This window comes from Eumetopias jubatus, unplaced genomic scaffold, assembly GCF_037043125.1.
Source record: "Eumetopias jubatus isolate StellerSeaLion01/CBP00866 unplaced genomic scaffold, mEumJub1_p1.0 scaffold_9, whole genome shotgun sequence".
Taxonomy (NCBI): domain Eukaryota; kingdom Metazoa; phylum Chordata; class Mammalia; order Carnivora; family Otariidae; genus Eumetopias; species Eumetopias jubatus.
The window spans coordinates 126448705-126462536 of NW_028274815.1; the positions used below are offsets into that span (position 1 = coordinate 126448705).

The 13832-nt window shown below is 51.5% G+C and overlaps 1 protein-coding gene across 1 annotated transcript in view; it reads right to left on the bottom strand.

The window, feature by feature from the left end:
• Positions 1-13832, bottom strand: part of CDH22 (cadherin 22) — a 66598-nt gene that overhangs the window by 45781 nt on the left and 6985 nt on the right. Inside the window, exon 2 of the mRNA XM_028122059.2 lies at positions 12317-12611. Within this exon, the coding sequence (XP_027977860.1) occupies positions 12317-12611 (295 nt within the window). The remainder of the gene's footprint in view (positions 1-12316; positions 12612-13832) is intronic.

The window sequence follows — 13832 nt, forward strand, 5'->3', positions numbered from 1 at the left end:
AGCTGTAGGACTCTGGCAAGGGAAGGCAGCCTCTCTGAATCTGTTTCCTCTTCAGCAAATGGGGGATAATCCTAGTCCTTGGTTCTTGAGGTTAAGGGAATGCACTTTAAATTCTCAGTGCAGATGGGGCTCAGTCTCAGTGGGTGGTGGCAATGGTCATCTTCACCAGTTAAGTCATCATGGTCAGAGTTAGAGCCAGGACTGGAAACCAGGCACCAGACTCCCAAAGCAGGGGTCTTTCTACCCACCCCAGCCTCTCCTGATTTCTCAAGGGAATTCTGCCTCTCTTCCCTCCCTCTTTCAGCACCCTCCACAGGATGGGAGTTGGGCAGCCCAGAAGGATAACCAAGTTCACTGGGGCTCAGAGGCCAGTGTCTTTTGGATCTGGGGCAGGAGGATGGCAAGATCCAGCTTTCCCTTTGGGAAATAGTTGGCTGTGGGTCCTGGTGCCCTCCTCACCCCTCCCCCTAGGTGCCCAGACAGTCCCCGCCCCAGGCACGCGCGCGCACACACACACACACACACACACACACACACACACACTTCTCCACATGCTCTGCACGTAGGCTGCTGGGGAGAGTATAAATTGGATAAAAGTCCATCAAACAGCGGCAATTAAGTTATTGATTTTTGACGCTGCCTCATTAAACTAGGAGCTTCTCTTGGCCTGTCCCAGAGATGGCTCTAATTTGACATCATGTTCAATTTGACGAAATCAGGCTTGGGACGTGAGGCTGGACAGGATGGGGGTGAGGGCAGGGTGGGGGAGGTGTTGGATGGAGAAGCAGGCAAAGCCTTCTGGTCCCTCTGAACCTTTCCAGAAAGGAGGGGGTGAGGTAGAAGACCCAAGAGGGAGTCTTGGGGGCTCAGGATATGACCCAAGGGGATGAGACTCAGACATCACTTCAAGGTGATGCCTTCTTTTGAGTGCCCTGCTGGTGAGGGGAAGGGGCCCAGACCTGCTGAGGTTCTGAGTGGGGCACTCCTGGGGCTGGGTTGGACTCTGGGCCAGGAGGGCGGCATGCTGGGGGGTAAGGCCCATTCACGGCTTGGCTAATGAGTGAGGCTCTGGAAGTGCTACTGCAGCAATTCTGCTAAGCCCAGCCTGCCGCCTGCCTCTCCCGCCTCCAGCCTGGGGCCCTCAATCATTCCAGACAGACACATGTATTTATTTTTCACTCTTTTGCATTTCTCATTTCCCTCTCCATGTCCCCCCTCCCAGCCTGAGCCTCCTAACCCGGCCCTGCAATGCGCCTCTCTTTGGCAGCTCCTGTTCCATGTCAACCATATCGGGGTTGCCCAGAGAAGCTAGGGAAGGGATTTGAGCAAGCCCCCTCCCTCTTGATGCTTGGTGCCCAGGGTCTCCTACTCAGGGCCAAGGACATAACCCCAGGTGCCTCCTATTATACAGATAAAGGAGAAAGGAATAAATGCCTATTGGCACCCACTGCATGTCCAACTTCACCAACCACTTAAATTCATCATCTCTAATCCTCATAGTGTTTCTGAGAGGCAGAGTGGGCCCCTCTAAGTTACATGGGAGGAAACAGGTAGAAAGACTTGACCAAGAGCACTGAGAGAGGAAGTGGTGGAATTTGAACCCAGGACTCTCTGAGGTCAAAGCCCTCCTGGGTGACAGAATCAGCACAGGCAGAGCGGCTCTGGGGATGGTGGCCCAGTGTACTGAATCACAATCAATGATGACTCTGCCACTTACTAGCAGTTTGACCTTGAACATGTCACAAACCCCCTTGTGCCTCAATTTTTCTCATTTGTGAAATGAAGATGATAGTACTACCAAACTCCTGGGATTGTTTTGAGAATTCAAATAGACTTCCATGTTCAGCACCGCGGACAGTGCCTGGCCCATGCTAAGAACTCAATAAATGCAGGTTGTTTTGTCTCGGGAGGCATGACACGCCAGTATACGATAGCACAATCATGCCTCCCTCACAGACATACTGAAAAGGGGGAAGATACATAAAGCATCGGGCTCATGGTGGGTGCTCAATAAATAGTGGCTGTTGTAACTGTTATGAGAGAGGGTCTCCCTGTCACTCCACTCTGCTTGTTCCCTCCATCCCTTGGGCAAGGCACAATATCGGGCTGAGTGACTCCCCAGGGTAATGGCTGATCTCTGTCTCTCTCTCTCTCTCTCTCTCTCTCCCTGGCTGCATCCCAGGGACTCCTGCGGGGATGATGGAATCATTTCCCCAATCCCAGATTCTTTATTGCAGCCATTACAGTTAATGCCGACACGTGGGGATGGTGAAGGGTCAGTGATTCACCAGTGGCTCCCCAGACTCCAGACCCCCTCCTACATTCTTCGCAAGTCAGCAGCTCCCCAGAATGGGCAGATAAAAGGGTGCCGGGCTTGTGGCTGCTACAGGACCTCAGGGTCATCCCCCCTCCATTCAGCAGTTTGTATTTTTATAATGACCATCACATCCACTCCCTCCTTTAGTCCTCAGGCCAATTCTATTATATAGATGCAGTGGTATGCTGGTATCGGCTCTGAGGGCTAGAGGGGTGGGGAGAAATGCCCTGTCTTGTAGTGTTTGTTGATTTCCATGGTGTAGAGACTCTCACCATGGCCCACTTCAAGCTACCAATTGATATCAAGTGGCTCCCAAAACAGAAAATCAAGCTGATATGAACCAACACAGTACAATCCTGCATCATTCCCATTTTACAGACGAGGAAACTGCTATGCACAGTGAAGGGTGAAAATGTGAATTAATAATAATGATGAAACCCATTATTACATATCATTATTCGATGATCATGATAGATTATGTTTACTGAATAACTACTTTGTGCTAGATCCTACGAGAAGCCCTTTATGTATGTTATCTTATGGAATTTATAAAATAAGCTTGAAGTAAGCTCTATTGAGATTTCCACTTTACAGATGAAAAAAGGAGGCTGAGTGAAGTAATGAAGCCCGTTGTGCCTCAGTTTCCTCATTTGTGAAATGAAGGTAATATTACTGCTAAGCTCTCAGGATCACTGTGAGAACTCAAATAGTTTGAGTTCAGAACCGAGAACAGTGCCTGGCCAAGTTGACCTGGCAAGGAAATAGGAGAGGCAGGATTCAAACCCAGGCCAATCTGATGTCAAAACCCACATGTGCCTGGGCTTATAAAGTAGGAGAAGGGGGGTCAATAGGAGTAGAAGGAGACAGGCTAGTAAGAGAGGGAAGAGTCAGAGAAAGGAGGGGAATGGTAAGGAACTGCATTCAGTGTTCTCCCCGCCACAACTGGTTCAAGCTCAGACTTCCAGAAGCACGGCTGCGACTGGCTAGGGTGAGCTGGTCGCTGTCCGTGGTGCTGCCAGCCAGCTCTTCAGCTACGTGGGGTTAAGGGCCTCTATCCAGGCTGGCATAGGAAGCGTTGCCCAAATGATTCTTGGGTAAACAGGATCTCAGAGCAGGGTTCCACGTGGAATGTTATATGTGGAAAAGCTGGTCCTCGGGGAGCACAGAAACCAGTGTTTCTTACCCTGGCTGCACATTAGAATCTCTTAGGAGCTTTAAAATAAAACTGATGCTGAGCCCCACCCCAGACCAATTCAGTAGGACTCTCCTGGGGTGGAGCACAGTCAAGGGTATTTTTAAAAGCTCCCACAGCGATTCTAAAGTGCATCGCAGGCTAAGAACTGACCAAACCCCTGACTGAACTGATGAGGAAACTGAGTCATTGAGCCTCTGCTCAGTGACTTTCCCCAGGTTCTATCATTTGTAAGTGGTCGGGAAAAATTGCAGCCCAGGTGTGTGGAGCCAGTATGTCACCCTCCTGGACTCACTGTGCCGGTACTGAGACCGACACCAGGAAGGAAGAAGCAAGGACAACACGTGCCACCAAGTCAGCAGGGCTCTTCCCAGGCAAAATCGGTACAAGACGTCAGACTCTCCTGCCAGGAGATGAGACTGGGTGGGCTTTGGCAACAGAAAGTCTTGGGTTCAGATCCCACTGCTTCTTCACTCTGTGCCCTTGGTCAAGTCTTTGTCCCTGTTTGACCTCTTTCCTCACCTTTAGTCTAAAGGGGGCCCCTCTGGCTCCCAGGGATGCTCCGAGGACTAGAAAGGATAGATTTACACGGCTGATAAAGCTGGGCATGTAGCAGTGCTCAGGAGTTTATTCCTCTCTTGTCTCTCTGCATGGTCAGAAGGTCTCTGGGGCTGTGCCCTTGGCCTGGAGTAGGAAATGCCTGGGCACCAGTATCAGTAGGGAGGGGTTATGCCCACCCCTCACCTCTGGTTTATCTGGGTGGCTCTGACATGGTTTGTCATGGGCCCAGACTTGGAACCCATGGCCTGGCTCCCAAGCCAGAATTCTTTCCTTTCTTGTCTCTTGTCTTCGCTATCTGCGAGGTCCAACTGCTGCCCAGACCTGGGCTCCAGAGCCCCCAGGAGGAGCCCCCGTTGGCTCAGGGAGGAGGTGGTTCTGTGGGAAGGGCAGTTCCAGGACAGGACTGAAGTCATCCCAGCCCTCTCCTGGGCTCTGCGGCTGTGCGAAAACTGACCTGACCGGGCCTCAGTGCCCCTTCTGCAAAATGGAGATAGGACTTCATCCTCCTGGCCTCCCTGGAGGAGGGAGGCCCTTTAATGAGATGAAAGAGATGAAGCACTTTGCAAAAGAACAGAGTCTTCAAACGAGGTGAGCAAGTGTCATTGTTAGGAGGATGTTTGTAATTATTACCATCGTGCCTCCTCCCTACCTCCCTTTGCTGCCCTGCTGGGCCTGGGGAAACCCTCAGCTCACATTTGGCTTCTCAAGCATTTATAAAAAATGAGTCCCACCCCCTGCTGCTGCCAGAACTGCGTGGAATGCTTTCTATTAAAAATTAAAAACCACTTGTCGAGTCCCTGGGAACATTCAAATTACACGGGAAGCAAACCCCTTCTCAAACCTCTCCCTCCCAACTCCCGCTTTGATCATCACTTATAATGCTGGCTCACTGGGCTGGCCTCCACAGCTTCCGGCTGCCCAGCCAGGGCAGCCTAATGATATGCAGGAGATGCAGGAACATGGCTGGGGTGGGGAGAGGTGGGAAGGGAGGGGTAGGAGGCAGGCCCAGAGACAAGTGACAGAGAAGGTGGCACTAAGAGATGGGGCTAGAAAGTGGGTCAGAGAAAGAGAGACAAGGGACAGAGGGACAGAGATTCAGAGAGATGGGCAGGGAGAAAGTAGGAAAACAGATACCCAGATACAAGGGAAGAAATTAGGATAGAGACAGAGAGATGAGCATCAGAGAGGCAGAGATACATAGAGACAGGGAGAAAGTGGAACACAGAATGTGACAGAAAGAGGTAGAAATGCAGAGATAAAGTCAGAAAGTAGACTTATATAGAAACAGAGACAGGCAGAGATACATATTAAGCAAGAGGAGAGTGGGAGAGAGTGGGAGGGGGCACAAAGAGAAGAAGCAATTTTGGCTCAATGGGATAAGTGTGCCCTACGCTGCAAACATGCTTCTCCAGTCTCCAGTGACCTCTGGGACACTGTCCCCTCACTTTCTCCTCATAGATCCCAATCATGGACTCACCCATGAATGTGTGTGGGATCTAATCTGTCCCCCTGAGAGAGAGGATTCTCCTACCACCCCAATTTGAGACCCTTACATTCTTCTGTCCTTTCCACATTTAAATGGGACCCTCTAGTAAGTAGTCTGGTCACCTTGTTTGGGATAGCAACATTGTAACTATCTGCAATAGCATCCCTCTGCCTGTTGCAGAAAGCAAACATTTTTTGCTTATAATTCGGTTCCATTCAGTCACCCTACATCTATGGAGCACCCACTGTGTGCTAGACCCTTGTGGGAAGGATGGTGGCTCTCTCACCTTTTTACCCACTGCTATGGGCCTGGCTTAGAGAAGGTGCTTGTGTTTGTTGAATAATTTGTTGATGGAGATGACAAAGAAAGGCATGGATCCAGTCTTCGCTGTCCAGATTCCCTGGGCCACGGGGATGATTCCTGAGGGCCAGGGTCTCTGCTCTTCCTTGCCACCTCTCCCCACCAGAAATCTCTTGTCCTGTTCCCCCCGCCCCCAATCCTGGGTGGTGAGAGCCAGTGCCGTTGCTAAGCAAGGAGATATTGCACATATAGATCTTCCTGGACTTTAATTAAAAACATCTTTAGAAGTTGTCTCTGCAGAGGCTAGCAATTGATTCCTGGCTTGGGCCTGAGGGCTGCTGAGGCACACTCTCTCTGGCTGCAGACAGGACAATCAGAGGCTCCCAGCTGGTTGCTGCCCTCCCCAAATGAGACCCTTGGGGAACACACTGCCTCCTGCCTTCCTCCTTTCCTCCCTGCCCTGTCCCCCGCCAAGCACTGGATTCAGCAATCAGATAGTGTGCTCTTCCAATTTTACCTCCTTCTGTTCATGAGCCTCAGTTTCTCCCGCTATGAAATGGGCATGTTAACACCTGACCCGAGAGCTCCAGGGGATGAAATAAGATCAGGGATGTGAAAGTGCTTTGCAAGCTGTAAAGTCCCTGTGCATGGCTCTCGCCCACACAAGCCGAGGTGAGTGGCTTGGGTTCTGCTTCCGGGTTCTGGGTCAAGCTCTGGAAACTCAGGCAAGTTACTCTAGCTCTTTTACATTTATTTCCTCGTTGGTTAAATGAGGACAGTAATACCTGCCCTGCTTATTCCCCAGGATTGTTGAGAATAAAGGGAAATAGCTCTGTGAAAGCAGTGTTGGCTGACAGTTATTATTTAGTAAATGTCCCAAGAAGTGCAGACTCTACTACAAAACAACCCTTTTCCGCCTACTAAAGATGCTGCTCACAGAGGAACTGGAACACATGGGAGCCCCACTCTGGCAGAGCCCCTGCCCATTTCCACAACCCATTGAGCCCCAATCCCATGGTCCAACAATGCCAATCCTATGCCAAACAAACCATCCCATTCTCTTGCCTTTGCTCGCAGCAAACATCACTAATCGATTGCATCATTTTCTCCTGAGCTTGAATGGGGATCCTCAGACTCCTTCTCAACACAACCCTATGGTCACTACCAATTGACCAGAGTTGGCCCTAGAGGTGAAACTGATCTGCCACCATTTTGAGGTCAGGGGAGGGTCTTGCTCATCTTTGCAACCCCCACATACCTAGCAAAGTGCCATGTACACAGTAGGCACCAATACATGTTTATTGAATTGGAAGCAACTGCTCATTTTTCTATCCCCTTGGGGCTATATATAAAGTAGGTGCTAATAAATGTTTGCTAAGTTAGGTGACTCATCTTTGCAACCCCTACAGAGCCAAGTACACTGGAGGCCTTGTACATAATGGGTGCTAATAAACATTTGTGGATTTAATTCAATTACTTATCTTTACATCCCCTGCAGTGCCCGGAATAAAGTAGTGGCTAATAGATGTGTGTTGGACTGAACTTCTCATTTCTGTATCCTCAACAGTGCCAAGCATATCGTCTTATACATAGTTGGCATTAATAAGTAGGTAGAGTTGAACTGGGCATGAAAGCCCTGTGAAATCTTGCTGTCCACTGGTCAGGTTGTGATACTGGTGGGAAGGGGTCTGTTGCCCCCAACATTAAGAGATTTTCTAGTCTAACTCTTTTGTCTCAAAACTCACTCTCTTGTTGGTTTCATCTAGCCTTCACCTTTAAGTTCCTTCTCTCTGCTGACGACTTTCAAAATTGTGTCTCTGACTGTTCGTGCTCCTGACCTCCAGACAGAGACCCAACTCTCCCCTTGACGACTCCACTTGGATTTCTAGTAGACATCTCAATCTTGACATGCCCAAGAGTCTTAATTTTGCACGGTAATCTTGCTCTTCCTGGAGCATTCCCTATCTCGGCAGCTCCATCCATCCAGTTGCTCAGGCCACACAGGTCAACATCATCCTTGCCTTCTCTCTCTCACTCCCCATATCCAGTCCCTCACAAGCCCAGTTGGCTCTACCTTCAACATACATCCAGAATCCCATACCTTCTCACCTCCTACACTGGTCTGCGTCAGCATTACCTTTGCCAGCATGATCGCAGCTGCCTCCTCACTGATCTCCCTACTTCCAACCTTGTCACTTATAGTCCATTTTCAACACGGTGGCCAACAAGTCAGCCTTTAAAAGTATAAGTTGGATCACATCACTCATTGACTCTGTATCTCACTCAGAGTACAACAGAAATCCTTTCAATGGTTACCATGTCCTACATGATCCAGTTTCCAGTATCTCTTTCGATCTCAGTGGACACTCCCCACCTCACTTACTCCTCTCTTCACCCACACTGACCCCTTGCTATTCCTCAAACATGACAAACACACTATGCCTCAGAACCTTTGCACTTGCTGTTCCCTCTGCCTGTACATTCTTCCTCCAGCTTAGTGATTCTCCAAGTGTGGTCCCTGAGCCAACAACAGCAGCATCACCATGGAATTTATTAAAAATGCAAACATTTCTAATAGCCAGACCTGCTGAATCAGAAACCCTGGGGGGAAAGGGCATCAATCTGTATTTTAGCAAGCCCTCCAAGTAATGTGGATGCACAATCAAGTAGGAGAACCACTGTTTCACATAGCTCCTTGGTTCCTTCAGATCTTTGTTCAAATGTCCTCTTTTGTAAACAAAGGCCCTCCCTGACTCCTCTATCTAAAATAGCACTCCCCCAGTATAATGCCAATTTCCCTTGGTTTCACAGCACTTACACCACAGGGCCTATAACATATTGGCTTGTGTATTTCTTTCCTGTCTGTCTCTCTGCGCTGCACATAGGCTTCCTAAGAATCCCCAATGCCTGGAACAGTGCCTGACACAGAGTAGACAGTAAATATCTGTTGCATGAATGAACCCCTTCAATGCTTCGAAGGGAACTTGGTGCCTAGAGAGAGGCAGAGACTCATCCAAGGTTGTGTAGGGAGCCAGGCCTCCCAACTGTCAGCTGCAGGACCTGCTTCGCTGCATTAGGCTCAGCTTGGTTGGCGTGCCCCTCCTCAGAAGCGTGGCTCATCGGAGGCCCCCGGCACACTTCCCTTCCTTTTTAAGCTGTGAGTGGTTTAATTTGCGAGCACTGCTGCCTTTCATGTCCCAAGCTGTGTCCCTGCTCCCTCTGATCTCCAAAGCTGCCCAGACCCTGGTGCCGCCTGTCGGCCCCACCCTCCTCAGCCCAGATCAGGAGGCTCAGTCATTGTGACTGATTTTCAAAGCTGCCTGGAGTCTCTGCAAGTACCCCGGTGTCAGATTTGCTTCCTCTTCAAAAAGTTGCTTAAATGAAATAAACTAATTTAATTTCTGCTTCCTCCCTCCCCCTTCCTGGGTTCCTTGGCTTGTCCAAGTTGAATCCAATGCCTCTTTCCTGAGCTGAATGTCAGAGTCAGTAGGCTGGGAGAGGGAGGTGAGGCAGGGCAGGAGCTCCTCAGGCTGACTGATACTCATGAACCTGGGGGCTGGCTCTGCCTCCTACAATCTGGGTGACCTTGAATGTATCCTTGCCCTTCTCTTGGCCTCAGTTCCCCCAAGTGTGATGCAAGGACTCTTGCCACTCCAACAGTCTAGGAGCCAAGCCTTGACTTGCTCAGTCACTGACTTGCTATGTGACGGTGGGCACATTTTCTCCCCTCTGAGCCTCAGTGTTCCCATCTGTTCAATGGGGATGCCACCATCAGTCCCACCACCTCTCAGAGTTGAAGTGGGAGTGAAGTGATGGACGAACACCTGGCGGGTACCTCCCTCTGGAGTCCCCTGTCCCCACCTTTTCTCCAAACTGTAGTAGAGGGAGCTTTCTAAAATGCACCTCAGGACCTTTGCACTTGGTTGGCTCCCTTGCTTAAGCCTTTCCCAGATTCCATGCTTCCCTCAAGTCCTTTGGGTATGGCTCTTGCTTCCTTCTCCAGCCTCACCTCGTGTCACCTTTCTGGCCTTTTCCATGTGGAAAAGGTCCATTTGGGAGGAAGAGACACAGGGCCAGGGTTTGAATCAGTGAGTAGGGGCTGATGGACGGGGGGACGTCAGGGGCTTGAGCTGCCCCTGACTTGCTGTGTGACCTTGGACACATCACCGCCTCTCTGAGCCTCAGTTTCCCCCATTTGCAAAACTGATTTCTAAGTAATCACTAGGCTCTGAAAGTCCGTGGGTCTTTGCTACTGACAACTTCCAATGATGTCTCCACTGAACCTGTATATTGAAGTGCCTTTTGCAAGATCTCCACTTGGCTAATAAGTATTTCCAACTTAGCACAACTGAAACGAAACTCCTGATTTCCCTCCATCCCCAGATCTGCTGTTCCTCCCATCTCAGCAAATGGAAATCCCATCTACTTAATTGTCCAGGTCAACACCTCGGTAGCCAACCCTGAATCGTCTTTCTCTCACACCCCACATCCCATCCATTAGCAAATGCTTTCAGCTCTACTTTTAAAATATATCCCAAAGTCGACCTCTTCTCGCTACCCTTCCTGGCCCCACCTTGTTCCAAGCCACCATCATTTCCCACCTAGGTAATTACAATATACTCCTCTGCTTCTGTCCTTGCCCCATACCTCAACCCCACCACCATCTGATCTTCACAGAACAGCATGGGATCCTGTTAAAACTAAGTCGGACCATGTCACTTTTCTGAACAAGCCTCTTCGCTGACTGTCCAGCTTGCTCAGCGTAAAAAGCAAAGCCCTGACCATGCTCCCCAGGGCTGCACAATCTGATCGCCTCTCCACTTCTCCTTGGAGCCTTTGCAGGTACTGTTCCCTCTGCCTGGAATGCTCTTCCCCCAGGGCCCACCATTCACTTTCTTCAGGTCTCCACTTCAATGTCACCTCCTCAGAGAAGCCTTCCCAGCCCAACGATTTGCTTGTTTACTCGCTTACTGCCTGTCTTCCTCAGCCAGAAAGTACCCTTCTGGGGAGGGAGGCTTGTCTGTCTCTTCAATGCCACGTTCTCAGTGCCCAGCACATAGTAGGTCTTCCTACACACTTGTCAAATGAATAAACGGATACACTCAAATAGACACATAGCATGTCATATGCATGCACAGGCCTTAAAGTGCCGTTTGACTAGCCGTGTACATGCACACGCATGTGTGAACGCATATGCGCACCAGGCAGCCGTGTGCACCTGTGCGTGTGTGTGCACCAGCCTGCACCCACATCCCTGCCCTCACTGTTCCCTGTCCTCCCACTGTCCTTCTGTGCCCACCCGTATCTCTGGTCCACTTCCTCCTCTCCATCGCTGGCTGCCGGCTCTCTACCCACCAATATGCCAGATTTAGTCCAATCTGGGGACGCGGGGGCTGACTGTACCCTCTCCCACGAGCTCAGACACCCCCTGTCTCTGACATGCACTAGTTGGACTGGAAGGCCCAGAGAGGGGCAGCCCTGAGCCCTTGACCAGGTGCCTGGGCTAACCCCGTGTGGAAGAAGATGGCTGTGCCCCTTGGCCATGACTCCGGCTTCTCCCAGGAGCCCCGGGCTAAGTGGGCCCCACCGTGGGAGCGGGCATATTCATCCAACCTTTCGCTTCAGTGTCCCGCTGCTATGTTGCGGTGAGCTTCAGAGTATGGCCTCGCCTGAGGTCTTCTTGCACGTGGGGGTTCTAGTGTGTGGGCTCCTGGTTTACCTGTACCACGGCGCGTCCCCAGTGCCCCTGCACACTAGCGGCCGTACCCAGCTACATGCAGCTGACCTGCGTCTGGGGCTCAGCTGTCTCTGTGAAGCTGTGTTCCCAGGGGGCTGGGCCTTGGGGTGCTGGGGTCCCCCCGGGGCAGGGAATGAAGCTGCCTGGATGCTGTTGCCTCTGTGACTGCTCATCCCTGTTGTGGCTACACTCTGGTGAAGCCTGGCCCCGGGCAGGTCACGTCTGTTGGTGGCTTTGGGCTGTGGCTACGTAGGTGGCCGTGTCTGTCCATAAGCTCCATCTGTGTGCGGGGCTGTTTCCCGAGGGGCGTCGTATGAGGCTCTGTTGGGTGTGAGGCCATGTCTGGTTGTGTGCTTGGGCCTCGTTCCAGCTGTGATCCACTCTGGTTCTTTCCAGGTGTAGGCGTGCCCGTGTTCAGTTGTGCCTGCGCCTGTGTGGGGCTGGGCCTGTGGGGATGACCATGTCCAAGGGTGTTGCTATGGCCACCGGAGGTCCATGTCCACGTGGGGATGGTGTCCATGTATGTGTCTGAGGTCATGTGTGCAGCCGTGACTGTGTCATCACTATGCCTGAGCCCGTGTGGGCACCTGGGCTCATGCCTGTACCCCCTGCCTGGGGCAGCCCCTCCTGTCTCTCTGGCCTCTCCCCAGATTATCAGCCAGTCCCCACTGCAGGCTCTCACTCAGGACCCGGCGGCTCCCCTCACCCCAGCCCGCCGCCCACCTGTGGGTGAGAGTTCGGCCACACTTCCAATGTAGGGGCCATGCAGGAAACGGGGCTCGCTGTCGTTGATGTCCTGCACCTTGATGATGAACTCCGATTCGGGCTCTAGCAGGCGGTTGGTGGCACGATCCCGAGCCTGAGCCCGCAGTGTGTAGAAAGTTTTCTGCTCCCGGTCCAGGCGCTCCATGGCATGGATGTCTCCCGTCAGCTCATCGATCAGGAAGATGGTCCCGGCACCCTCGCCTGAGATGGTGTACTTGATGGCCCCGTCACCCTCGTCGGAGTCCGAGTGGATCTGGGGAGGCAGGGAGGAAAGTCAGTGGGTCCGGGGCAGGGCCTTGGAGTTTGCATTTCTATCAAGCTTCCAAATGGCTGTCTCTGACCCTACTCTGAATTATGGGTCCAACCCCAGCCCCCAGACTCTGAGCTTGGTGGGGACAGGGAGTGAAGGGAACAGGGAGGAAAGGCACATTGAAGGAGCACCCGCTCCATGCCAGGCGCTGTGCTAAGCCATTCACGGACTTATCTACAGTTGAAAGTCTACAGAGGGCACTAGCACCTGCCTGGCACACGGGACACGTGCAATCTACCAGCCAGCCCAGCAGGGGCATTGCCACAGAGGCATACCGCAGCAGGACCCTGGCCAGGCCAGGCAGGACCCTCCGGCTGCTGGATCACGGAGAGAGGTCGGAGGAACTGAGGGAACTGGGGTGAGGGAGAGGAGAAAGACGATTTACCACGGCAGGAGGGGAAGCCTTTTCACTATCTTAACAACTGGCACAATGACACTGGTATGTACTAGTTGAAAATCAGCCCTGCCTGAGACATAGTAAGTGTCCAATAAATGGTAGCTATTGTTACTATTATGTTATTTACTAAATGTTAGCTATATATAACTGGGATTTTATCCAGCCACCAACAGGCTCCAAATCCCTGGCTGTTTTCACTGAACTGAGATCTCTTAGGTGAGAAAGCAGTAGCAAGACTGTTCTCCCAAACAGAAACATCTAGGTCCTGATCCTCTGATGCCCAAATTTCTGAGGCGGCTCTAAGCAGAGGGAAAAGCGTCCAATGAAGCTGGTGACCTTGGGTGGGTCCCTGCTCCGCTCTAAGCTTCCGTAGAGATGGAGTGTGAGTGACAGAATCCCTAAGGCCCCTTTCAGGCCAGGATGCCACATACCCCAGCCCACTCAGCAGGACAACAGGTGCCAATGAAGTCGTCACGAAGGGGGATGAAAGCCCACCCACCCCTTGCCACGCAGGAGGAGGCTGGGTATAAATTCTGCTGGTGGAACTCTGTGTCTGAAAGGTGGATTATAGAAGTGCCATTTGGAAGATTGAATGGCCCATAAACATTTTCATATTTCATTAGCCGATTAATGGGCATCTCTCTCTTTTTGGCGAGTCTGCTGATTCTCAGCAGAAATTGCGGGGAGTAAATGGAGGCGTCTGGTGGAACCTTCCCGGGTCCCCGTCCTGTTATAGATTGCCCCAATTAATGCCCGTTCTGGGCTCC